Genomic DNA, 27950 nt, shown 5'->3' with positions numbered 1-27950 from the left:
TCTAAGCTTCCAGAAGCAGGCAAGTTGGGAAAGTCCCTTGGAAAATGTTGCATTCAGACCACTAATTTCAGTTTATGTCTCCTCTGATAATTTCTTATTCCAAATAACGTGATATTGAATCAATTTGTCTTTAACATCCATAAATGTAAGTCGCACTTAATTCCAGAATTTAACAAATTGGTGTGTACAGAAATATTTTCTTGTGTTTGTTGCCTGAGAATTTCAACTTCTATTGTGAGATGACGTGTAGTAATTTCCTATTTACCTTTTTAGACTAGTCCGTGATAATCACTCTTAGTTTCTTTTGTTATATCTGTTTCAAAATGAAGTGACCAGTTACATAGAATGTTTAAGGTCTGGACACACCACCAATTTGTAGAGCCATTTGAATGGCATTTCTGTTTTCCCAATTCTTTTTTAGTATCAGTCAGTATCTAATTTACTTTTGGAACACTGCTTAGGAACCTAATGCTTTAAGATAAGTATATGTAGTATATGTAACATCTCTTACTTTAATTAAAGTCCATCATTATTTATTTAAACTAAGATTCTTTTATATCTTATATTTTATTTCATGCAGACTAGCTTTGAATTTCGTCTGTCATTTTATCTCCAGGATCACTCTCTTTTTATTTGCAACTTGACTTACCCTCAACTTGACTTACCCTGACGGATTAGTGAGGTATAGGTTTATTATAAAAAAAACGTGTAACTTTTGTTCTTGGTAACATTTATCAGTATGTCCCCTAATTTTTATCCTGTATTGGGGTCCATGTCAATCTGCCTGGGAAGGAGACTGGATTTCTTAAGCTGTAATTCCCAGCAATGTCTTTGGATATCAGTTGCTCCTGAAACACGCTACTTCCCTTGGCACCAAACCTAGTATTAATAATACATTAGATGTCCCAGGTAATACTTCAGCAGTGTCCACAGCACCTCAAATATCTGAATACACTTGGTTATAAGGTTTTTTGAGTCCTGTGAGGTTGGAGAAATCACCAAAGGCTGGACTGAAGGCACATTAAGAACAATAACAATATTCCATTGGCTCCAGATTAATCTTTTAATCATTCTGCTTTGCAGTTAGGCTTTTCATTTTATAGATGAGCAATTGATCTCTTTTCTTTGTCTGTTCCAGTAAGCATTACCTAAGAATTGATTTTTTTTTTTTCTATTCTTACAAATTAAACAGGTGCTATCAACATTACGTATGCCACAGTTCCAGGACTGCTCACCTTAAGTAATGAGACAGAAGGGACCTTGGCTGAACCGGGAGCTGATTATATAGCTGTTTCTGACTCACTGGTTTTGGAAGAAGGAGAAACATCAGCTGCCATAAATATTACTATTCTAGAGGTAAATTCTAAACCCTTTTGTTCTGTTCTATATGACATCAGAAGAGGCATATTTTAGAACCTAAAGCTCACAACCTATATAGCATTTGAAGCTATATATTTCATTGTCATTTAGAAAAATGGCTTTTATCTTAATGCTAAAATCACAGAAGGACAAATAATAACACAAAACAGCTCTACCTATGCATAAATGGAATTCTCCTGTCTCATTAACACTTGGCTATCTGATATTCAGAACAGTGTAATTCATTGCTTACTACAAGCCCTTACTTTCTCAGTGGTTGGGTTTATCCCTTTAAAATTGGGTAGAAATTTATTCACAAGATTAGTCTGGTGTCACCAGGGTCTTTTTTATGAAATATAATGTCTTACTTCAACAGAATAATAAATTTTACACCCAATAAGAGTATTTCATGAAAACAGAAAAAATAAATCAATTCTAGTGTTGTTATAATATTAGAGACTTCTAGTGTGTTTCTTCTTGGTGACTTCTGTGACAGTTTCTCAAAGGAAAATGAAAAGATGTACTGAATTTGTGTTTTGCAGGATGATGTACCAGAGGTGAAAGAGTTCTTCTTGGTTAATTTAACTTCGGTGGAACTCATCATGAACCATTCAACTTCATCCCCACCTCGACTGGGTAAAACAACTCCTACAGAATTATCTTTGGTTTTCCTTTTATATGAATTGCATGAAGATTATATTACTCTGACATTTTATCATTATTCCACTTACTTGCCACATATGCCAGTATGAGACAGGATATTCTGAAAGAAACATTGTAGAATAGCAAACATACTCATTATTACACTTGCTTCTTACTTTTTGTTTAAGCTCTAAGAGTTAAAAAGTGATTTTCATAGAGCAGTTAGCAATTAACAGTTGGAGAACACAATTCACTGAAAAGTTTTAGTGGTAGAATGTTGATCTGATTTTCATTTCCAAGTGCATAATGGAAACAAAAATGTAAAAAAAAAACCAACTAACTTTATGTAATTACTTTGTTCACTCTTTTTAAAGTATATTTTTTTAAATTCTCTCTCAGATTTACTTTTAGGAGTCTTATTGTATGGTTTTCCTAATCTTCCAGTGAACTTCATTATCATTTACTTACTTAGCTCCTTGTTCGTCTTCTGAATTCAGTAGCACAGATGCCATTGGCTTTAAGGACAGTTAGATTGTCCTGTGGTACTGAAGACTATTTATACTGATTATTTCTAACATCCTCTGCGATTCTTTCCTCTCTTCTTTGCATGCCTATAGAAGTGACAGAGTTAATTCGTTACAGATTGAAAGGTAACGTTCAAGACTCATTCCCCATTTGTAGAGACTGAGCTGTGATTAAAATCTAAGCATAAAAATGGTAGCATATGAGTGCAAAAGGTTTTTCGGAACTAAATCGCACTGAATGCAGCGTAGTCTCATGTTCCATTGTAAAGGATTGGTGGTCTCTTTGAATCGTGACCATTCAACCCTGCTGTGATATCTGGGGTTAAATGTACTCAGGATTAACAGATAATAGTTTAACTCATGAGACAGAAACTTGTGCTCATTGTAAGATGTCATTACAAAGTCTGTTGTCAGGTTGTTTTCTAATCTTGTTTTCCCTGATGGTGTATTTTGATTTTGACGATTAAACTCCTAGTTGGTGCAACACATTTGTTTAGAATTTCTAGCAATCACATATGCTATACAAGATATTTGAAGTATTTCTTGGATGTGTCTAATGTCAAAAGAGATGGGGGTTCTGCACATGATATAAGCATGTGCAGTCAGTCCTACACATCTAGAGCATATTGTATGTGCTGTATGGCCATGTGCATGCAACATGTGGAGTAGAACTGAACACACTGAACTTAAGTGACCTTCATTTCTGACCTGAGGCTTCACTGATAAAGAGCAGAAATAGCAAACATAAAGAGGCTTGTGTTGTTTCCTCCGTGCTGCTCTTGCTCCCGTCTTCTAGAAAAGGTGGAAGAGCTTGGCTCGTACAAAAGTATGAGGAATTAGAAAAATGGAAAATGGTCAACAGCTAAGAATGACGAGAGAAAAAGTAATAAAATTAATGGGTACAAGAAGGAGCTAAGATGGAGGAGAGGGCCATCAGGGGAGGAGAAGGATGCCAGATATGAAATAAGAGGTCTGATATTGAAAGCAAAGTATTACAGATGCTGGGTGAACTGATCACACAATGACACGACGAGGGAAAATGCAAGTTAGGAGTGAAGCTGAAAGGTCTGTAGTTGCTACAACTCCCTCTGGGTTTCTAAAACTGGGTGACATTTCCGCTGTTTGTGGAGAGGTTTTGCAGCTACTGCTGATCTTCATCACTCCCTCATAGGTTTGGATACATGGCAATGAGCTTTTACTTTTATTCACTTATTCACACAAATCTTTCCTATAGATCTAACTATAGTGTATGTACTGTGGATTCAGTGGAGTCAGTCTGTTTGTAGAAATTGCCATTATTTCCTTCATTTCTTTTTAAGTCTTATTAAAAGTAAGTTAAAGTAACTTAAGGTTACTGAATGACTATTCAGTGCTGTTGTCTGAACAAATTAAGGCACTATTTTCTAAGAAGAATCAAGTTCTGACCATCAATTCTGGTCCTTGAAATCAATGGATGCTTCTGGCTTTACTTTGTTAGTCAATATTTTCACAGTGCAATATATACATTAATGTTTCAGAGTTATTGTGAAGGTACATGTCTCTATGAAGCAATCTAATGTTACAGTACATAAACACCCTACAAAGAAATTGATAATTCTGTATTTGTAGTAGAATCTGAGGTATGTGCTGGTAAGGTTTATGATCAGACAAGAAACATTAATAGAGGATGAAATAGTGGATCATTTATTATTATTTCTTTCTCATTTCCCTCCCATATTCAGAATATCACAGTCTGCAAAATGTTGAATGTCATCATAATAAACGTACACAATGAAGATAAATTAAGATTCCACAACAAATCTTGGTTTTGGTATTTCCTAAGTCTTCTCTGCTGTGTTTTACTTTCTAAATTTTCTTTAGTCTTTTTTTGTATGCGTTATTAAAGGTAACAGTGATAATTCAAGGCACTGTTGCCATTCTGATACTAAGGTAGTAAGCAGAGATTTGCTTTGAGCCTTTCCAGTTATCTTGCTCACTACAATTTTCTCCTACATTTTGGTAACAGAAAATTATGTATTTCTTTTCCAAAACTAACAGAGATTTAAAAATTGCTTCTATGATTCTTGAACATAATGAAATTGGACTTCATTTTTGTCCTTCTGTTTTCCATTTTAGATGTGGAAGGTTTAGCTTCTCAAATTATTATTGATGCTAATGATGGAGTGAGTGGAGTAATTGAATGGGGAAGTACCAAGTAAGTCTTGTCTCCTTGAAGAACTTGATTTGTCCATTGGTAATTGGGGTTGGCCAGTTATTTTCATTTTCAGTTAACACTAAAACTCCTACTAAACTCCTAGGAAGAAGGCACCCATTAACATAGGCTTAATCTGTCATAATAAACAGGAAAAAAACACAACCTCCTATAGCTCAACTCCATTTAGGCAAGAAACAAAGGTAAAAAAGATTGTATTAGACAATTGTAATGGTGCTGATACTATGATGATGCCTTTTTCTTATAAAGCAGAGGGAATGATTTGAAGTGAAAATATAACGACTGTCTACCATATTATTAAAAATAACATACTCAGAAGGCACTGAGATTGGTTTTTTTTGCTTTTTGTTTTAGTTTTGAAGTTAATGAATCTCATGGGAATCTGACAATAGTGGCACACCGAAACAGAGGATCATATGGCAATGTGTCTGTATTTTTTTATGCCCAGAATTTGGAGGCACAGCTGGGTTTGGACTTTAATGTGATCTCAAGGGTAAGAAACAAATTCTAAACTGAGCACTTTTCATTCCTTCAGCGTCCTCAAAAGAATGTCATCATGTTTATTCTGCAGAATGATCAGTAATATAGCCAGATTTTTCATCTAGTTTCAATTACTTTGGTCATCTGAATGAGAATATAATTAGTCATCTTATTTTACTGTTTCTTTCTTTTAAAATATGGAAGTATTTTTATAAGACACATTGCAAACGTTCAAACATCTATCTCAAATACAATTTTGCTTAAAGATAAGATTCATATTTTTTACAGCAGAACTTTCAAAGTAAATTGCTCGTTTGCCCTCATTCTGCAATGTGCTGAACATTTTTACTTCTGTTTTTAATCAATTTATTAGGACACAGAGATTATAGCTCTGCTTGCCTACTTTTCCTTTGTATTTAATACAATTCTGTTTACCTTAGCTGAAAAATTCTTTGCATGTTATCAATTACTATGTACTCAATGCTTTCTGTGTTTCAATGCTAGACGCTTTTTTTTGCTGATGGAGAAAGGAATAAATCTGTTGTTGTTACGATTTTTGATGATGATATTCCTGAAGGTGATGAGAAGTTCCAGTTAATTTTAACAAATCCCTCTCTGGGGCTGGAATTAGGGGAGAACACAACAGGTAAAACTTAGTTTTGATGTTATAATTCTTTAGGATTGTGCGACAATCATTTTAATTTTATTCTTCTGAATAATCTTATTTCAGAAAACACCATTGCCCTGGCATAGTAGATCTTTATACTCCTTCGGAAAGTTCTTAAACATCCCTGTGAATTCTTTGCAATTAACAAGATAATACGTAAAATAAAGAATCAAAAATTTGAAAGTGAGCTTTTTAATAAGAGAGTCTAGATTATACCTGTCTATAAATATTCCTAGGTAAACTAAAATGCTTGCATAATCTCTTCAAGTAATATTATGGACACTAAAGCATTATATATACACTAAAGGAATAAAAGGATGTATTTGTATGTATTTGATTTGTATGTACATACAATTATGTTTTACCGTGTTAATTAAATAATATTTCCATTATTTATTTCTCAAAAGCCACAATTACCATACTTGCCAATGATGATGGCCATGGAATTTTGTCATTCAATAACAGTGACCACTTCTTCCTAAGAGAGCAAACAGCTCTCCATTTGATGGAAAGTGTTGCAGTATTAAATATTATTAGAGAACCTCCTCAGGGGATATTTGGCACCGTGACTGTTCAATATCTTGTAAGTGAAATTAATTCTTCAGAGGCATCAGTGGATTTGACCCCTTCTCAAGGATATATCGTGCTGGAAGAGGGAGTCAGATTCAAGGTAATTTGATGATTATTATACCAGAGAAGTGAAGAAAGCTTTTTAGGAATTGTTGGAAAGATTAGGGTAAATTGGGTCATGGGATTGCGAGTGCATGAAAATTAAATATGCTCTTTTCTAGATATTTCAGTCTTTGTAATGGATAATGTAAATTGAAAACAATATAATGGGTATATACTGTTTATGAATGCATAGCAACATTTACTTTTACGTGTTCAGCATGTAGCTGAAACACAAACTTTGAAATAAAGTGATAATTTATAAGCGTAAATAGTTAAGGTTGAAGTAAAAATCCCATTACTTAATGTGATACTTCAGCTGGTCTAAACCACACAGAGTGTGCTGCAGAAAATGCAAAACGTAAACAGCTCTCAGGGTCTTAGTAACAGAAAATGGTTTATTAAACTCACTACGTCTGTATTATCCCCACAAAAATGTCAGCTAGAAAATGAGCTAGCTTAAATTTGTGAAATCCTCAACCTTCTGAAGTTTAATGGCAGTTCATTTTATTATTTATTTTATGTTATTTATTACTGAATCCAGGATCAGTAAGAGGTTAGTACATTATGGCTAGTGGGATAGAATTGAAACAGACCTTTCTGGAAATGCTGGTTTTCAATTTCTGAACCTTAAATACATTTGGAACTGCAGTGCTGGGCAGCATAGCACATCTGTGGGAAGTGAAAGTCTTCTTGAAAAAACCTCTAAATATGGTTTATTGCAGATGTAAACAGGGATCTAGAAGGGTTTGAGAACATGTTTAGTTCCGGATCCATCATTACTAACTTTTTTTTTTTCCTATAGCAAGCTATATGTTGCTCTGTAGACTTTTGTCTGTTTGGGTAGTAGGAAGGATAGCAATGAGCCCCAAATGATAGTGAAAACACCTACCTCTTTCTAGATATTTCTCTGCTAATTCAAGTCTGTCTTGAGAAGATCCTATTCTCATCCCCAGTGGTGCAGTAGAAGGAAAAGAAGCACCAAGAAGAGAGAAAGTATTTCAAATATCCTTCCATTCTTGCCTTTTTCTCTTCTTTCTTCCCAGCAGCAGTGGTAGAATTACCCTGTTGCCCTGGAGCCAAGTAAAGTAAATTAAAACCAGCATGACTGAGCTGCATTAGGGGATCAGATAGTTGTATGAGGACTATGGATTACCAACAACGTGTAGAATAAATATGAAAAAAGGATCAAAACCTATCACATTTCAGGGGGTTTTAGGATGAGAGGAGAAAAAAAGGAGAAAGAAAAAAAGTAAAATAAAATTTGTGCTTTTCTTAGTCTTGTGCCAGTGGAGGTCATGGATGACTTTAGAACCTCAGCCCAAAGTGTCCTTGTCTCAATTCCATCTTCTCCATTTCCAAGAGCTGCGGTTCTCCTGCTGTGCTGCCCAAAGCTGTAGAGAAGCAACAGGAGCAGTAGCTTGGTCTGATGGGCTTGAGTCATCATCAGCTCTCAAGTCTCAACAGCTTTCCATGCTTGTTTTCTTACCAGACATTGCATATTTCTGCGATACTGGATGAGGAACCAGAGATGGATGAGCACTTTGTCGTCACCCTCTTCAATCCAACGGGAGGAGCCAGGCTGGGCACAAGAGTGCAAACCATGATTACAGTACTGCAGAACCAGGCTCCGCTAGGGCTTTTCAGCATCTATCCACTCAAAAATAGGTAATAAACACTGGTTCAGCTAAAAGAAGATTTTTCATAATCAATAAAATCAATCATAATCCCTCTACAACTTTGTTTTTGATGGATCCCTTTGAAGAAATTCAGCAAGCCAGTTGTAAAACATTTGTAATTTTGAAAAATACACTGTCTGTCAAATACTGTTACTGCTATACAAAAGAACAGAAAAACACTTAAAATGGACCATCCATCTTTAGAATTGTCAATTTCTTTATGTTTTTTCCCTAAAACAGTATTTTGTTAGTGCGTAAATATTCCACTAGTAGTAATGCAAACCTCAGATCAGTGCTCACGGAGTAATACATTTGATAATTCATTTTTGGTTTTAAGCTTGTGTAAAACGAACTTTCACTCAGGGCTGTTTTTTTCAGAAGCAAATAAATTTTATGGAACGACGTTTTCAAAAATCATTCAGCTTAAACTGTACAGGTGGTGTATTAAATTTCAGACTTGTTTAAAATGTTGCTGATTTTACCATTTTACCGAGGTCTTGTGGTAAGAAACACTGGGCGACCTTAATGTAGCTACCAGTCTGTCAGATAGCAAAACCAGTTATTTTATTTGTCTTGTATATTCCACAGCTGGAATTGTACTCTAAGTATCTTATATTAGAAAGATAACACATTTTTTTTATTTATTTTCACATATTTCAAATTTAGGACAAATTTCCTCATAATCGAAGAAGCCAACACCACAGCTTATTTGAGAGTTTCACGGAGTAATGGGCTCAACGTGTCTGTGAGTGTTGAGTGGGAGACGTTGTCGGATACTGCATTTGGCATCAGTACGTTCATTTCATAGAGAATTCCACTGCTTTTGACAGAGTGGAGATAGCAAGAGACGAGCCAAACATACAGGAGATGTTACTTTGGAATCTAAATTTGCATATTCAGCCTCAATTACATTAATTAATGTCTTTCTGAGCGTGTCAAAATTCATTAGACAAAAGAGCTTAGCTGCTTAAGTATCACCTTGTTATCAGCCACCCTGCCACTCTTTTTCAGTAATCTGCTCTTCTTGCTTCTTATACAAACATTATTGTCACTAGACTTTTGTTAAATAAAATCTATTATTCTCTTTTTTAAATTTTGTATTTTTCTAATACAGTATAAGAGACACACTTCACATAATCCTGACATAGCCTTAGTCTGAAAAAATGCCACCACACATTTTCTGTCCTATTTCCCAGTGTGCATTTATGGGAGTCTCAGGCTCTAATTTCATGAACACTTTAATCTGGTCCAAAGACATTCTTCTATCTCTGCCTGCTTGTTCCCATTTCCATGCTAAGTATTTTTTTGTTCCAATACTGATAGATATATGCTGCTCACCAGTGCAGACTGAAATCAACAAGGGAAAGAAGGAAATGCCTGATTTTGAACACAGATGAAAATCTCTGTCTGGCTCAGCAACTTGTCTAACCTACCTCTAGGATTAGGACTTCAGTTCTTGGACTTAATTCTGACAACAGCTCTTTTTTCTATAAGCCAGCTGAATGGCTTAAGGAGTTTAAGGATATTAGTGCCATGACTGCCTGTTGTGATCAGGGGGACAAGGAGGACAAACACCTACATTTTCTACTTTCTATTTTTAATTTCAGTATTGGTATCCAGCTAATTTTTTCACCAGCTAAATTCCAAACTGAGTCATTCTGAATCAGACTATAATTGCCTATGCATCTTCCATATGCAGCTGTAATAAATGAATACATGTATTGCTTAATTATCATTGCATCTTCAGTACTCTATTTTTCTCATGAATTTATATACACTTATACCAACTGTTTATAGACAACTGAAACATTTCTCATACTAGGTCTACTTTTGGCAGGTAAATCATGAAAATGTCATTGAAAAATACCTCAAGAATGAGGTAATAATAAACAGTATTTTCTTTTGCTGTATTACAGGGGGTGGTTTCAGTGTCCTGTCTGTCTTGCAAAGTTTTGTAGAAGAGTCAGCATCTAGCTGGTGTTTCTTTACATCAGGAGAAATCCTATATGGTGTTCTATTGCGTACGCCTCCTGCTACATTTTCTACTGTCTACCAGTGGAAAGGAGTATTTGTTCCTGTCGAGGTAAATGTTTCCTTGCAGGCACCAAGTGTGATACTTAATAAAGAATCTAAGCCTCACTTTGTCTTTTTTATTCCTCTCTCAGAATTTCAGTATGTGGAATCCTAAGAGCTGTGTGTCTTTCCAAATCCGTGCCTCTCCCTACCTTGTGATAACTCATGGAGGAGACAGGCAGGGAGCTTCCAACAACACTGTGTATGCATTTGTGCCTGGACGCAGACTCTTGAAGGTAAATCTGTTTTACTCAAAAAAAGACCTTGGGAGGCTGTCCAATCTGGCCACATTTTAGAAAAAAGCACTTTCTGCTCAGTTAATCTGGGGCCATAACACAGTGCGTTGACTTCAATTACCTAAATTTGTCACAGCTGGTTGTTTACTGTGGTTCTTTTAATTTACATTTTGGGGGTGGGGGAAAATGACCTTGGAAGTGGGGAAAGAAACTGTGAAGCCATCAAGACATAGAACGTTTTCTGAAAAATGTATGGTAAGTTATATTAATTTTGTAATATATATACCCGTATGCATACATTTATACACTTTTTGCACAAATTATAAAAGTACACATATATAATTTTATTAATTTTGTCTGTAGATTCACATGCAATTTTCCAAATTTTAAAAATGGATGTGTAAACTTGTTACTTTAAATGACAAACATCAAACGCCATTTTCATCATATTTCCCTCACAGATACAGACTCTCTCTATTCTGGATACCAGACAGGTGAAACATTTTTCTGTGGATGGAGAAGAATATTTGATTTTTGTGAGTCACACAAACAGTTCCAGTTCCATCCAGGTTAGAACACATTTGTATTCCCTGGCTTGGACGTGGGTAGTTTGTTCAGTTTTGAGTTTGAAATTTGAAGGGGTAATAAAAAAAACAGCCAGCCAAACAAGTCTAAATATCTGTTTCTGAAAAAAAGTACTTATGTTTCTATTGTGGATGTATAATTCTTAAGATTCTAAACTTGTTTAACTGTGCCAAAACTCTCTGTGTTAACATATAATTTATATTTAGTTTGATTTTATTGCTGATGTTATTTCTGTTTTGAAACCTAACATGTTAAAAACCTATAAGAACAGAAATAATAGTTTCTAAACATAAATCTATTAATCTGAAGAGCAGGCACAGGTGCTTGCAGTAAGGTAGTTACTTACCAATGTGCTTTTACCTTAATGTATAGTCCACCTTAGAAATGAGGAATTCCATTTTATATGAGTCTTCCCAGTTTTTCAGTATTGCACTTGTTTTTTCTTCTCTTGATGCGTATTATGAATATATAAGGAAAAAAAAAAAAAACCAAAACTTTGTATTTCTGCAGGTTTTCCAGTGGAATAAAGAGATATTTGTTCTGCATCATCAGCTTCCACTTTCCGGAGCTCTGAATATTGCATTGTTTGCTAGAGGAGGTGTCACATACCTACTAGTTTCTTTGTCAAATACCAGCCAGAATGTTCTCTTGTACCGGTGGTTGAATAATGAGTTTAGGAATCTTCATCAATTACCTGCAAAAGAAATAAAACACATGGAAGCCTGGATTTCTGGATCTGATATCTACTTAATTATTGCAAAAGGTATTCAGGAGAAGACAATCACTGCATTTCCTAAATATATGTTTGTTTGTTTGGTAGCAAAGGCTTTTGGTGTAAAAGAGTTTGGATGGGGAATGACAATTCTCTGATGAGCATTTAATCAATACAATCTCTCTTTTGTCCATTAAAAAATAAAACCATTGCGTTTGTTCTCAAATACTTATTAAACTGATGAAATATTTTCCCAAGAAAAACAGGAAACAATAACTCTATTCACCTAGCTGCTCATTGCACCTTTTCTAAGCTTTTCTGAGCTTTGTGATACACAAAGATCATTAGTCAGCAAAGTACATATTTTCAATACAAGTATGACATTTAAGCATTGTGTTTTGACTGCTTCCCTATTGAAAACTTTATGTTGCAGTCTGTAGGTTTCTTTGTAATTGTGTGTTGTCTACTATCATCATAGTGTCTTTATGTGAATGTGTGCAGAAAAGCCCTTAAATTATGTTAGTGGATAAATCATCCCACGGAGACCAGTCATATTATGGAGTTATGCACCAAGTAAAAAGGAAAATACGATAATTAATCTCACTTTGTAATTAAAGCTCCCAAACTCTACCTTTTGAATGGCCACCAGTGTGCAGTTTAACTAACAGGCAGCAAATGAATGTAAGTTTTGTCATTTTGATCATTTGCAGAATTTGGAAATTCTTCTGAAATTTTCATCTGGGAGACAGGGCAATCTACCTTTAGACACTTTCAGTCTCTTCCAGTCTGCACTGTAAGAAACATCCACGTTTTCATGCCTCCTTCAGGTTTAGGTAAGACTTAAATTACAATATTTGTTCAAATCTTGGTATATAATGCTGGAATTGCAGAAATATATGTGCTCTTTTTTTCCATATTATTTATCAGACTTTAAAAGTTACTGTAATCATTGTGATACCAAGGGAAATTCTGGCATTATAAGGAGAAATTTTGAATATATTATCGGATATTTATTTTTTCTCTCCTCTTTCCTCAATGCAGTTCACATCCTCCTATCCGGTAAGAACACAACAGCGTTGTATTCTTGGAGCTCTGAAGAAAACCAGTTCTCTGTAATGTTGGAAGCCCCACGTGCAGATCACGTCACTTCAGCTACCGCAAGGTCTCTGAACTCCAGCAAGAGCTTGATTGCTCTGTCCGTAGAGTCCAGCTCCCAGATTTATGAGCTGACCACTATCTCCAACCAATCAGATTTTATACCAAGGTAGGTTTTTCTGTTTTACGTAGCTTTCTCCAAGCTCTGGTATTTCTTTTTTCTGTGATACTGTTTTTATTACAGTGGAGAGGGTTATATACTTCTGTGTGTGTTGTGCTTATTAACACTAAAGAGAAATTTTCAGGGGGGAGCTTTTAGATAACCTGAAGTCAAACAGCCTCACAAGTGGCTTTAAAACCTGGCAAGAGAGGACTTGCGGTTATAAACAGGATAAATAAAATTACTTTCATATTTAATTTCACTTACTCTATGATCTATTGTCATTTAAAAGCAAACAGACAAACAAAACTCGCAACTTTTGTACATCAGTTACTTCCACAGGAATGTAAAAAATAATTCCAGCTCCAAAAAATCTCATTAAATTCACAACAGTGCTTTCAAAGTTCATTAGTCAGCTACCCTCATTTTATAATTATTTGATGTGTGTGTTTTTATGCTAGTTCAGGTGAACTGATATTTGAGCCTGGTGACATGGAAGCTGTGATAGCAGTCAATATCCTGGATGATAACATCCCAGAGGAAGAAGAATCCTTCAAAGTGTGGCTGAAAAACCCTAAAGGAGGTGCAGAGATTGGTGCTCATGGTTTTGTTAACATAATTATTCCTTCCAATGACAATGCTTATGGAGTCATCGCATTTGCTCAGGTAAATCTAAGGGAAATAATTAAAATATGTATATATTATTTCTGAATAATGGAACACAAATGTACTAAAACTGTAGGCTGGAGCATGTGACTGGATTGTTTTGCTAAACTCTTGTAGCAATCCAAGTTACAAGCTTTTTAACATCCATTTATCATTGTCTTGTAATTATACAGAACACAAAGGAATAGAAAATCAGTTCCACAGTCTGTCTCTTATGTGAGATTTTTATAATCTCCTTTTAGGTCAACATATGAGTTTATCATTTCAGTTTTGCAATGACATAAAAATTCAGTTTTCAGATGGCATATATGAATTATCATAGAGTCACTACTGTTTAGTTAATCAAGGGAACAAAGTAAACAAACCTGAAGATCCTTTTCCCCTGAAAAATATGTTGGTTGGGTTGTGTCACAAGATGAGCCAGCCTGCCAGAGCAAAATCATTTATTTGGAAAAGATGTCAGACTGAAGATATTATTTGAAGTAGCTAATACTTAAAATCACCGAACACTGTAGATGAGACAGGTATGTAGTAAATGCATACTGAAGATATAAAACACAGAAGAGTTGTTACTGAAGTGAAAAATTGCATCTGGACTTGTGTGAGAAGAGTGAATAACAGTAATGTAACAGCGGTAAAAATATGTCTTTCTTGAAGGTCCAGTTTGTTATCTGCTTCATACAATTTGGACATAAAATACTGTACTAAAAATAATAATAATAAAAAAAAACCCAAACAAGCACAAACAAACAAACAAAAGTAATTGGGTTTTTTGGCTTTAGGATGAAGACGTCTGATGTTTTAAATTCTTATGTCCATGAAACCTGGAAGTATTGACTACCTCTGAAAAACAGGGCATATACATTTAAGAGTGCACGCATATTTAGCTACTTAAAGTATATTAACTTATTGATGCTCAGTGTCACTGGCCCCCCCATTGAATACCTGGATCCCTAAAGAAACTAATCTTTATAAGAAAACAATGTTATGGTTATGCTACTTTGTGTTTTCCAGAGTTCTTTATTTAAACAAGTTGAAGAAATGGAACAGGACAGCTTGATCACCTTGAATATAGAACGTTTAATAGGAACATATGGACGAGTTACAGTCGAGTGGATCGCTAATGGGAGCATAAGTGACATATTTCCAGCTTCAGGAATGGTATGTAATGTTTTCAGTGGTATTAGGGAAGCGCTGACTGTGTTGTCTCAGACAGCAGGTGCAGATGTACTGAGGGAGGATAGTACGTGTCAGATTGCCCCATTCTGTTAATTACCGCTTCCTAGTCCTTTGCTGAGATTTTGGCAGTTTGCATTTCTGGCTGCAGCATCACTCTCACTCTCCTACAACCAGATATTATAATGCTGTCCAGGCACTACAAATGCATATCTGCAATATCCTGCTCCCGTCTTCCTTTTTTCCTTCTATGAAACCCAGGTGCTGTGTCAAATCATCTGCATTGGTGGGAATCTGGTAGTGTTTGCTCTTCCTCCTAATCTTGTCAATACAACTGAGAGCTTCAGTGGTCCAGGAGAACGTCACAAATCCCGTTTTTCCCCTGTTTCTGGGACTGCTTAGATTTCCAGATGTGTTAAAATCCAGTGTTTCCTGCTAGACAAAGTTCTCATTATGCTTCAGGGTGGACAAACGACAGGTTCTTCAAGTCAAGGGCCCCCACCTGGTGGCCATCTGCAGAAGACACAAAGCCCTGTGGTCTGTGAGGCTGCAGAGCTGCACAAGCCACAGCTGAGGGAAGAAAGGGCCATAAGAGCGTAGAAATTAACTTTACGCCTGGAAATAATGGATCAGAAGTAAGATAAAAAATTTAGAGAAAGATTGACAGAGGGGAAATCAAGGTTGCTAAAGCAAGCATACTGAAATTATTAGTGTTCCTTGAGCATTCCAGATGGATGCTACATGATTTTCTTGCATAGTTTTGCAGGTAGGAAGAGACAGAAAGGTAAAGGCATGATGGTGTTCACTGAAAATTTCCATTGATCATTCAGCATAGGTGTAGCCTAAGTGTTTATACACAGATCTTCCTTGTTGAGAGATGCTTAATCAAGTGTCAGGCCTTTTGAATTTAAAAATAAAAATATTATAGATAGAGCATTTCTCAATCATTTTATCTGAAAAAAAAAAAAAGTAAATAGAAAAGATCATCTCTTCATAATCTTTGAGAAGTCGTGGAGATCAAGGGATATCCTAGAAGACTGGAAGAAGCCTCTATGTCACCCCATCTACAAGAAGAGCTGAAAGGAGGATCCAGAAAATTACAGGCCCATCAGTCTTACTTCAGTCCCTGGGAAAGTTATGGAATGAATCCACCTGGGACCATCACGAGTCAAAAGAAGGATGTGATTGGGGAAAGTAAGCATGGATTCATCAGGGGCAAGTTGTGCTTGACAAACTTCATCGCCTTCTATGACGAAGTAACTGCTCGGTTGGTGTGGGGAGAGCAGTGGATGTTGTCTACCTGGATTTCTCCAAGGCTTTTGATACGGTTCCCCACAGCGTCCTCCTCGGGACACTGAAGTGCCGTGGTCTAGACAAGTGGTGTCTGCAGAGGATGGAGAACTGGCTGACAGGCCGTACCCAGAGTGTGGTGGGAAATGGCTCCTTTTCAGACCGGCAACATGTCACCAGTGGATCCCACACTGTTCAACATCTTCATGAGTGATCTGGATGACGGGATCAAGTGTACCCTGGGGAAGTTTGCTGGTGACACCAGACTGAGTGGGGACATGCACACTTTGAAAGGGAAAGCCACCCTGCAGGAAGAGCTGGATGGGCTGGAAGAGTGGGCTGACAAGAACCTGATCAAGTTCAACAAGGACAAGTGTACGGTCTTGCACCTGGAAGAACAAAATCCAGGAGCGCAGCACAGCTGGGATGTACCGGGCTGGGGAGCAGCTCTGTGGAAAGAGACCTGGGGACGCTGGGGGACAACCAGCTCACTACGAGTGACCAGTGGCTGCTGCAGCAAAGGTGGCAAAGGGGACACTGGGCTGCACCAGCAAGGGCATCACCAGTGGAGTTAAATAAGTCATTATCCTGCTCTACTCGGTGCCTGTTAGACCACACCTGGAACATTGTTCAGTTTTGGTCACCACTGTACAAAGAAGCTGTGGCCGGGCTGGAGAGGATCCAGAGAAGGGCCACAAAGATGATCTAAGGACCGGGAAGCTGCCACAGGAGGAAAAGCTGAGAGAACTGGGCTTGTTCAGCCTTGAGAAAAAAGGCTTAGGGGAGAGCTCAGCACCGTGTTCCAGTGTTTAAATAGAGTATTTACAAGGAGTCCCATGGAAAAGATGAGGGGCAAAGGGTACAATTTACTCCTGGGAAGACTCTGGTTGGATGCAAGAGGGAAATTTTTCACAATGAGAACAATCAGCCACTGGAATAATGTCCCCATTGTTCAACATTGGACATGTTTAAGATTCAGCTGGACAGGTGATGGGCCAGCTTGTCTAGACTGGGCTTTTGCAAGAAAGGTTGGACCAGAGGACCCTTGTGCTCCCTTCCAACCTGGTATTCTATGTTTCTGTGATTATATCTTATAGATATATGTATGCATATATGTTATGTATATGTGTCCGTGTGTGTGTGTGTGTGTGTGTGTGTAAAATTTTTTTAATTGATAGAGTTGTACAGAATAAAGCAGATGGTACAACAGCATTGCGAAGAAGTTTGACTATTTTTGTTTTCCCTTCCTCTAAAACTTTAGATTACGTTTTCGGAAGGTCAGGCCCTGTCCACAATCACCCTGACCATTCTGGCGGACAGCGTTGCAGAGCTTTCGGAGACGGTGGAAATCACACTGACCCACGTTACCACCATGGGTGTTCAGGACACCACAAAAGGAGCCGTCATCGATCCCAAAAGGGCGAGGGCTGTACTTACCATTTTACCCAGCGACTCTCCACACGGTGTGATTGGGTGGCATATGGAGTCTCTCTTTGTTAAAGTCACAGAGCCCGAAGGTAAATCTGTTTCTTGATTTTTAATGGAAATAAAAGTTTTTTCAAAGTCAGCGTTGTTTAAGCTATAATAATTTTTATACATATATAATATATAACAGATATAGATGCATTTTTTATTTAAATTTGTAGCATAAGTATCCTTTAAAATATGTAACTGTTTTTTTCATTACATTTTATGCTTGATTTCACGCTGCATACATCAACATTATCCAGTCATTTTTTTTTTTAGGAGCTAAGTTATTAATTTCTTGTCATCTTGCATTGCAGATCACTAATATGTAAAATACTTCTATTTAAGCAAAAAGCTGAACTTGCCCATTTAATGGGATTAACATACTGTTTAAAGTAATTTACATAGCAAGACTTTCCTCATGAACTGGGTCAAAGAGGGAAGCATCTTCGTCTGTGGGATAGGGGAAGGCAGGAAGAAGTGCAAGCGCAAATTCCATTTCAATGAAACCGAATTGGAGTTTTTTCTTCTTGCCAGCTGTTTGGTTGATTGTGTCATGTCAGTTTTCCCTCCATGCACCACATGAGATTGTAAATGATGGACCATGGACCTCCCATCTGGTTGCTCTGGCGTTTTCTGCAGTTGGATTGTTTTCCAGCAGCTGCCTAATGGGCTTTTCGTAGTTCAAAAACCCACCTGAAATTTCCCGGCAATTTTAAATTCTCTGCAAATTAACAGATAAAATTTATGAAAAGTACTTTTTTTTTTTTTTTCACCAGAATATCGTTGCAGATAAAACCTTCTCCCCAGTTCTATTGTAATGTAAATTAGTGTTGCCCGTTTCTTTACGGACTGAAAGTGTTGTGAAAGGATGCTGTTGGTTCTTTACATACACCCACACAGACACATTATAAACATTTATGCTTCGAAATTTGGATTCAAGGCATGTTCTTGGGTTTCATTTATTGCACATTTTTCCAATCTTTAAAGTTTGTATTTTTAATGAGTTATATACAGGTGCTAAGTGTGAAGTAGTATCTAGTTAATACAAGTGACAGAAACTAGGCTGAAGTACAAAGCCTGTTGCTTTTTATGTGTTTATATTTCTCCAGTCTATTAGCCAAATGCTGCTTGGTGGTTTATTGGAAAAAAATTGCAAATCTGCTTTTCCAGAATGGATCTGAGCCTGACTGATGCAAGCGTATTTCATTCTCCTCAACATTTGAATTAAGGAAATGTAAAATTTACAGCAAGAATGACTATCTCCAATGGTGCTTTGTGTATTAGAATCAATAGTGATCCCATAGGCATGTAAAGGCGAAATAATGAGTTGGGAGTGCTGAAGGAAAACTGAACAAAGATGGCAATGTTTGTGTAGCAAACATTTAAAACTGTAAATATTCTGCATTTTTCCCTATTTCTAGATCCAGTTTTAAAATGGTTTCCAGATGTACTCACTGCATGTTGCGTGTGTTCTCACCACTCATATGTGCTCATTTACCTGACTCATTGAATTATCCAGGTATTGTTGTGTTGCTAAGCAGGACTGAAGTGGGCTCTAGCGAGCAGCTCCAGTGCAATTAGGTGAGCTGAAAACAAAGCAGGGCAAGAGTTAAAACAACCATGATTTGTTTGTTTGTTTGTTTGTTTTCTGCTCCTTGTTATAGGGCAAGTGAACTCAACTGCTCTTAGTTTACAAATTGTTCGAGAACAAGGGTTTGTTGGAGAGGTTGCAGTTCAGCTGAGCACCATGCCCAACTTTGAACTCCCCCTCGCCAACCAAGCAACAGAGAATGAGGATTATATTCTGGAAAAGAAGATAATCGTTATGGCAGAGAATGCAACAACAACCTCTGTTGTAGTCACTATTTTGCCTGTGAGTAGTCTAACAACAGCTCTACCTGATAATGTCTTTTAAGAGACAGGAAAGTGGTACCATTTCTATACCAGAAATAGGAATTAACATTCTAGAAATGGCTAAGGTGGGATTCTTGCCTTTTCAGATGGTTGTATATTAGTAAGAATTGTAGTCATCTCTTTCGAAAGAATTGAAGTACTTATTATTGAGAATGAATAAAATTCTCTGTTTTGCTGTAGTCCCCAAATTAACTTATAATAGTCACAAAGAAAAAGCAATTACTTTAAAAAGACTTACTTTATATACCTCTTAATAGATTTGTTTTGTAGTTCAAGAAATCTTATTTTCTTGCCAGAAATATGTGTATTCTTTCAATATGTTCAGAATGAAGATACTGCTTTACAAGTTCTGGAATAGTTTCTGAAATCTACCTGCCTTTCTTATAGGTAGGGGAAAAAAGTGGCAGCCAGCAATATTTTCCACCCCTCTTACAGATCTGGAATCTGGCTGCCAACTTCAGTTTCTAAAACTCAGCAAAAGTCCTCGCTTTCACCTTTCTCATGGTGTGAAGCAAGGGATTGGTTGTATGGTCCCAAATACTGGAAATTTTTGAACAGTAAGCAACCCACAGATAGCGTTCTGGATGTATTATAATTTAGAGTGGTTTTTTTAATTAAATATGTGACATTTTAAAATTCCTTTGCAGGACAATATTCCAGAATTACAAGAAGGATTTATAATCAATATTACTGATGTTCAGCTGGTCGATTCTCGCACTGGAGGGCAGCCAAGTGTGAAGAGGCTTGGGTTGGAAATAGCTGAAATAACAATTGAAGAAAATGATGATGCCAGAGGAGTATTTAGTTTCAATGTTACAAAGGTAAGTAAGTCTGAATGAAAAGTATTTAAAATAACATTACAGCAAAAGAGTCTGTGTTTTCAGATCAATTTTGATAGTATTGTAATAAACTTTATGACAGTAAATTGTTCTAGATAAAAAGGCTAGAAGTCAGACAAACAATGCCTTCTTAAAAGGTTCTACACAATTAAGATGTGGAATTTATTAGGAATCTGAAAGTGCTGAAACTGGTGTCAGAATATTCTGAAAGGGATGTCAGAATGTCATCGTATCCAAACTTTTGCTCATAGCAAGGTCAATGCTAAATTCGGATCAGTTTAGAACTGGTTATGTAGTTCTTCATTTATTTGACATGCAAGTCAAAAGAAAAGAAGAGAAAAGGTTCCTGTGACATTCAGCTCTTTCTTCTTGAATTTACAGGATATAACTGGAGCTGTTGCTGGTTATGAGGTACCACCACCACAAAATATACTGAAACTTCCAGTTGTTCGACATGCTGGGAAATTTGGGTCAGCAACTCTCTTCTGGGAAGCCATTCCTTCAACTGCGACCTTTGAGGACTTCACACCATCGTTTGGAAACCTGACGTTTGTAGATGGGCAGGTATGCACTTGCTGACATTTTCCTGTTTCTGGGTTACTAGTTTAAGAGTTTCTCATGTTTTCTTCCAGCAGAATTTGCATCTTTTCATTGAAAAATAAAATATTTATGGCCTTACGTATGTGAACAATGCTCCTGACTGCAGTTTTTTAACACGGAGAAGCAGAATATTCATAAACATTGACTGGGCAGGGTTGCATGGTTTTTGTACCTCCATAAGTGGGATATAATTTCTAATAATAAAGCCTGTTACTCTAAAAATTTTAACGTAATATCTTCTCTACAAATACTCAGACTAAGCCTGTATGTTCTCTTAGTTACATTCTACATATAAACATTACATTCTACATATAGACATTTAAATTTTATGATCCCCTGACGATACCTGGTGTACACCAGGGGGGTTAATTTCAAGTGGTCTTTGGAAAATAGAAAGTTATACTTTGTCAGCAGAATTTTGGCTAAAGTACAATATTGTCCACCTGTGCATGCTGCTGAGTACAAGAAGTCTGCAGTTTTTTATGTAGAAGATTTATGTTGATGAACTAAAAAAACATTCTTGAAATTTTGTTATATTATTTTCAACATGCAAGTATTGTAAGAAATAAGCACAACAAATAATATGTGTTTCTCTATTATTAGATTAATTTAACCTGTTTCACATTTCAATTTTTTTCAAACAATTCACGGAATATTATAAATAAAATTGTGTTGCTCTGGTTTTGTTTGATTGTTTTGTTTTTGTTTTGTTTTTTTTTAACAATTTCTGCAGGCTACAGGAGAAATAGAAATTACAGTCATAGATGACAGTGAAGTTGAATTCCTTGAGATATTCAAGATTGCTCTGGTGAGGGTAACCGGTGGTGCAAGACTTGGGGATGACACCCTGGTAACTGTCGTCATTCCACCAAATGATTCCCCTGTTGGAGTATTTGGGTTTGAAGAAAAGAATGTGAGTACGATTTGGATTTTCTGCAAAATCTGGGTATTAGGTTTGTGCCGTTAGCACACAGACAATTTTGTTGTGCCTTCATTGCAGTGGAAGACGTGACTCTTCCATTGAAAGGCATGTTAGTGCTTGTCTTCATGTAGCTGAGTAGGATGGTAACAACAATGACAGTGCTGCAGCATAAATGTAGATTTCTGCGTGATTCAGTTCAGTATGCTAACAATTCAGGGCATCCTGAGTAGGATTTTTACTAGTCTGTTGAATATTAAAATGCTTTTGTAATAATCTATATTACTGAAAGTAAAGTTTGGAAAGAAATCATGAAACATATCTCATCTTAGTTCTTGTCAGTGAATGATTCTTCTGCTCTCCTTGTTGCTGGTGCTGTGCCTGCGTGTGACTCATTGTCTGTAATTGTTTTGAATCACAGGGCATACAAAAATAACTCGAGTGACTAATCTTTGCTAGCAGAATTTGACCCATTCGTTACGTCTGTTATCTTCCTGTTGATTTTCGCTCTCGTCCTTATTGTACATGGTCATTGATAATGTTTTTTGTTGTTGTTTAAGTCAGTATTAATGCCTTTTGCTACAGCCTTTCCTACATCCTCCTTCTTCATCAGGTAACAGTGAAGGAGCCTCAGACACCCGATGACTCTGCTGCAGTTGCGTTGCTCACGGTGAGTCGGAGTCAGGGAGGACGAGGAGCAGTTAAGGTATTGTGGATTCTCGAGGAAGCTGCCAGATACGATCTGACCCCTCTGAACGGCACCCTCCACTTCAGTGAGGTATTTCTGATGTTGCAATAAATCATTTGCTGCTAGATTTAGAAATTCTGTCTTCTTCTTATGTGTGCTTGCATGGTTGTTGCTATGTGTTCATAAAAGTAGGGGCTTACTAAGTATTAGAACACCAGAAAAAGGCCAGTTTGGACTGGTGGGGATAGCAGTACGCATTTATTTTCCAAACAGAAGAGGAAAGCTGACATGCTTTTTTAAGGCAGCATAATGTAATCATCAGGAAGACAGGCTCTTCAGATCTGAATTGTTTTTACAATTGAGAAAGAGGAACAAAAATGTACCGAACATGAAGAATAATTACAGAAACACTTATACTATTGCAGTATCAGTTGGCTGAGAGAGAAAATTGATATTGAAAGGGTAAGAAGGATAAATGAATGCTCAAAATGTGTGGATTTTATAAAATAAATATAATACCCGAGTAACTCTCAAACTGGACACTGTTATTTGATTTGTCTTTCATTTTAGGTTAGTGATCTGCAGTAAGAGCCTTTTAAAATATTGGGTATTGTCCAGCTACTGTTGTTATCCTAATATCAGTCTTTTACAGTCTACTCAAATACTTAGCAAAGAACAGTGTTTTAAGATAAAGCAGAATCTATTCTGTCTATACAAGCCTATTTTCCATCAAACAAATAGGCATACCAGTTGTTTCTTTTGTTTTTAATCAGCTGGAAAAGCTCATTAAAAGACCAGCAGTGTTTGGCAAAATTTTGCTATCATTTTGCTATCCTTTCTCTACTGATAGTTCTAGACATTGTTTTTTTCTTCTTGAATTCCTTATATATGCATGCAGGTAAGAATACAAGTATGTAAGTATGGTGTACTAAAGTAATACAATGTGTACCTGCTTTTTCCCTCTATTCTTATTTTAAGTGTTTACTACTGCTCACTGACAAAAATGTGGGTTAGATGGCAATTTGTTATGACCTAATATATCTGATCTTAATAATTTTAATCCTTACAATGTGTGTATTCTATTGGATATGCACATTCTGACATAAAAGATTCTGTGTATGAAGTTTCCTCTAAGTTGAAAACTTCTATGTGGCTATAGTTTAAAACTAATTTCAATTGCTATTCAGTTGAAAATAGCTAGGGTATTTTTGAGCTGGCACAAAATATTTTAGAGGCAGTTTTTACTACATTTCAGCCAAATGTCATATTTAAAAAATATTACAGAATGTATCTACCATATGCATGCTCAACACTTGACTTGTTAAAGAAAAAAACCTTTTTTTATAATGTCATATTTTGTTTAGTGTCGCTTAATGCGTATATGTGTTATCTTCTGGTCTTTACGTGATGCAGACTGAATCCCAGAAGGTGATTGTTTTGAACGCGGTACAAGATGGTTTGCTGGAGGGGAATGAAATATTTACCATTCAGCTGGTTTCTACTGGTGATGCGGAGATATCCCCAATACATGGTAAAGGATTAATCCGTTGCGTTCTACTTTGAGACATTTCATACGAGAATTCCAATATGTCTGTTCATATTATTTTAGTCTGCAGTTCTTATATACTTTGTGTGCAGCTAGTTGGTAGCAGTTTTGACTGTCAGTATTTTTCCTTAAGTTTTCTCCTTATCTGAAGAAATCAAAGAGAATTTTAGATCATATTTTTTCCGTCTAAATCAAGTGTTAGTGTAGACTTTTGTGTTCAGATAATCAACATTGTCTGTAAAGAATTGTTTAACAAAAACAAGCAGAAACCAAAACCAGGTTCAGAACTGTAAGAATCATAGAATAATTTCATTTGTAAGAGACCATCTAGGGGGGTCATCTTGTTGAATTGCCTTCACAATTAGATCAAGTCACTGAATGCCTTGTCTACTGAAATTCTGAATATCTCCAAGGTTGGGGATTCCATGGGCTCCCCAGGAAGCTGGTGCTTAACCATTTGTGTCACAAAACATGCTAAAAAAATACCTCACTAGGTAGTTTTGTTTTACCATGAGAAGCTTTGTTCTCTTCATAGGTGTTGCAACCATCATTATTGTGGGTGATGAAGGAGCTTCTGGGGTAGTTGGGATAGCACATTCATCCCAGCATGTTCTGATTGGAGAACCTTCAGGAAATTATAATGGGACTGCTCTTATTAGGTGAGTACATCACTCATTTATCCAAAACAGCTCTGTTTCAAAAGCTATGAGGCTCCACATTTGACAAGAATTAATTGAATGCTGCATTTCATTATCACTTCTAAAATCATAAGTATTTTTAAAATTAGATGCTTGTTTTTTAAGAAGGGCAGAACGTACTACGTAGGCATCTTTTCAATATTGCTGAGGAGCTTTAAATATGTCTTCAAATTATTTACAACATTGATTCATTAAAGGAAAGAGGATTCCAATCAAAGGAATAGGGGAAGGCAGTCAACTATATTTGAAGATGCTTTGTGCTTTTCAGGATTCAGTTCAGGATTGGCGCTTGAACTGAAATTCGGTACATTGTTATGATGATCAGCATAACCAAAGCAGCACTGGGTCTTAATTGAAACAAGATGCAATTATTTCACTGCATTCAGTCAGCTGAAAACAAGATGAAGAAATCACAATGTTACCATACCTTCTAACAGAATTGGAGAAAAAGGATTACAACACTTTCCCTTAGTGAAACAGCAAATATAAGCAAGAAAACAGATTCTCATGCTGCCCTGAGAACCCCAACAGACAAAGGGATGCTTTGTGCAGCACCAGTTTAGAACATGCAGTACATCATGGTATAGACAATTTCTTGCCATGCTTCAGTTCACCGAGAATGTCATGAGTAGGATTAGCCTCTAGGTTTTTAGACAAGCAGCACACAGAACATTTCTCAAGTCATCTCATAGTACTATTCTCCTATCTTTCTACCTTAAAAAATCAAATTACCTCTGAGCGCTACCCGTAAGTTCCATTTCCCTTCTGTTTTGCATGTCTATTTCCTGAAAAGCAGAAAGACAGCTCAGTTTTCAGCCGCCAACTTTGGGCTGTATGCACAAAAAAACTGTAAAGTGCTCTGGGTAAAAATACAGCTCAAGATGCCTCCCAACACGGGGAAGTAAATCAGAACTGCAGACACGTTATTGCTCTGAAGAGGTTATGGTAAAGATCTTAATAGTGACTTAATAGATTAAAATTCAAGCTTCACAGTGCTGATAATATTTCTTCCATGCACAACAATATCTATGCTTTATATCTCCAGATTTGGTATCAAATATTAAAGGTAGAAGATTAAATCTGTGTTTGCGTTCTGCAGCCTGACACGTGGCCCAGGGATTTTTGGTGAAATCATAATATATTGGAATATAACACCCCCTCATCACACAGAATTTATTGAGACGTCGGGGACCTTGACAATGCGAGACAGGCAGTCTGCAGCAGTGATTCTGATACAGGTACAAGAGATTTTACACCAGTAGCTATTTCAGGTTCTTCCTTTTATCTAGCCAGCATCTTGATTAGAAATTAGTTACACCTCTCTACCTGGAAATGGTTAATTGGTTCTTCTCCCTAGGCTGTCGATGATAATCGTCCTGAGGAGAAACATTACTACACATTTGAATTAACTGGAATCAGTGCTGGAGGACTCATAAATGAATCTAGCAGCACAGCAAATATTACCATGGCCGCCAGTGATATTCCATATGGAGAGTTTACGTTTTCACGAGAAATATTGCTGACAACAGAAGAAGAAAAATGGGTATATGGTTAAAATTCCTTCTTATGTAAAATATTGATAGATATCAATATTGTTGGTAGATTTATACTTAACTTTAGGAAAAAAAAAAAAAAGTCAGAGATTTATTGTGCGTTTATCATAGCATAGCCCATCTCAGGCTTTTGGTGTTTTTAATACGCTGAGAAAGATACCTGTCTGTTAAATTATGTGTATTCTGCACTTACTAGAGCAAATTGTGACCTGACAGAACCGTTGAAAAGATGCCTATAGAACAGTCTCAGAACGGTAACAGAAAAGCAAAGCCATTTTTTAAAGCAAATGTCCTCTCTCCCTCAGGTTAACATCACTGTTTTGCGTTCAAGGGGATCCTATGGCAAAGTGCGTCTTTGCTTCCAGATATTAAATGGGACTGCAGAGGAGGGAGTTGATTTCACCCCAACAGTAAGGGAACTGTTATTTGAACCACATGAGGAGAGTAGAATGATTTCGGTTGAAATTCATGATGACGACTTTCCTGAAGGTCCTGAAGACTTTTCAATGATGATTACCAAAGTGGAACTCCAAGGAAGGTAAAGATAAAATTAATTATAAGATAAAATTAATTAAAAGCAGGAGATCAAACTGTATTTGGAATCTGATCTACCTGCATAAAGTCACCACTGGATTTCAGGTGTTTTACTGTAGAATTTCATATGGCAGCTATAATAGTAATAATAATACAAATTGGATGTATGGGAATCCAAATTCTTTCAACATTAATTTGCATTAATTTTGCTGATTAAGATTTATTGAAGTTGAAAGTCCATACATTACATAGAAGTTGTCAAATCACATGAAACTCAAATAAGAAGATAAAATGCGAAAGAAAAAGTGAAAGATCCACATTTATGTGAAAAAACTACCAGTTTTGCATATATAGTTTGAAAAAGTGTGACCAAAAATCTTCAGTGGTAACTATCAGAAAATAAAAGTATTTGTGATAATTGAAAATTGTCATACTTGCATTACAATACTTTTGCAAGATTTTTTTTTTAATGTAATATTACTTTTTATGTTCTTGCAAGTGGGTTTGATTTCACCATAAAGGAAAATGGTCTACAGATAGATCAACCCCCAGTAATAGGAAATATCTCCACAATACGAGTCACTATAGCAAAAAGTGATAATGCAGAAGGCATCATAGAATTTGATCCACAGTATATCGTTCTACAGGGTAAGTTTACCAGAAGTTTTCACTATGGTTTAGAGGATAAGCCTGTGGCTCTCTCACAAATTTTGAAATAAAATAACTTTTTTTTCCCAATTATTCTTGAAGTGGAAGAGGACGCTGGATTAATCATGATTCCTGTTGTGAGAAAGCGTGGAACGTATGGCGATGTAACAGCCGATTTCCTTTCTCGAAGTATTTCTGCACTTCCGAACGTTGACTACATCATCCATAATGATTCTGTCATTTTTTATCATGGCCAGAAACAGACTTTTATCTATATCTCTATCATAGATGATGAAGAAAGGTAATTATTTTTTTC

At 36.4% G+C, this 27950-nt stretch overlaps 1 protein-coding gene across 1 annotated transcript in view; it reads left to right on the top strand.

Annotated features, from left to right (window-relative positions):
- Positions 1–27950, top strand: part of ADGRV1 (adhesion G protein-coupled receptor V1) — a gene marked incomplete at both ends in the record, with an annotated part of 263072 nt that overhangs the window by 61208 nt on the left and 173914 nt on the right. Inside the window, 29 exons of the mRNA XM_080362309.1 lie at positions 1193–1356; positions 1902–1995; positions 4641–4719; positions 5092–5230; positions 5722–5863; positions 6292–6554; positions 8046–8221; positions 8899–9023; positions 10149–10315; positions 10398–10541; positions 11003–11110; positions 11637–11889; positions 12549–12671; positions 12880–13102; positions 13555–13759; positions 14774–14920; positions 17487–17742; positions 19360–19568; positions 20257–20430; positions 20830–21012; positions 21782–21961; positions 22581–22745; positions 24069–24186; positions 24737–24860; positions 25999–26137; positions 26257–26442; positions 26758–26990; positions 27486–27634; positions 27737–27935. Coding sequence (XP_080218435.1) covers positions 1193–1356; positions 1902–1995; positions 4641–4719; positions 5092–5230; positions 5722–5863; positions 6292–6554; positions 8046–8221; positions 8899–9023; positions 10149–10315; positions 10398–10541; positions 11003–11110; positions 11637–11889; positions 12549–12671; positions 12880–13102; positions 13555–13759; positions 14774–14920; positions 17487–17742; positions 19360–19568; positions 20257–20430; positions 20830–21012; positions 21782–21961; positions 22581–22745; positions 24069–24186; positions 24737–24860; positions 25999–26137; positions 26257–26442; positions 26758–26990; positions 27486–27634; positions 27737–27935 — 4867 coding nt within the window. The remainder of the gene's footprint in view (positions 1–1192; positions 1357–1901; positions 1996–4640; positions 4720–5091; positions 5231–5721; positions 5864–6291; positions 6555–8045; positions 8222–8898; positions 9024–10148; positions 10316–10397; positions 10542–11002; positions 11111–11636; positions 11890–12548; positions 12672–12879; positions 13103–13554; positions 13760–14773; positions 14921–17486; positions 17743–19359; positions 19569–20256; positions 20431–20829; positions 21013–21781; positions 21962–22580; positions 22746–24068; positions 24187–24736; positions 24861–25998; positions 26138–26256; positions 26443–26757; positions 26991–27485; positions 27635–27736; positions 27936–27950) is intronic.

The sequence above is a fragment of the Nesoenas mayeri genome (genome assembly GCF_963082525.1).
Source record: "Nesoenas mayeri genome assembly, chromosome: Z".
Taxonomy (NCBI): domain Eukaryota; kingdom Metazoa; phylum Chordata; class Aves; order Columbiformes; family Columbidae; genus Nesoenas; species Nesoenas mayeri.
The sequence above is the reverse complement of the archived record's forward strand: the minus strand, read 5'-3'. Positions and strand labels throughout refer to the sequence as shown.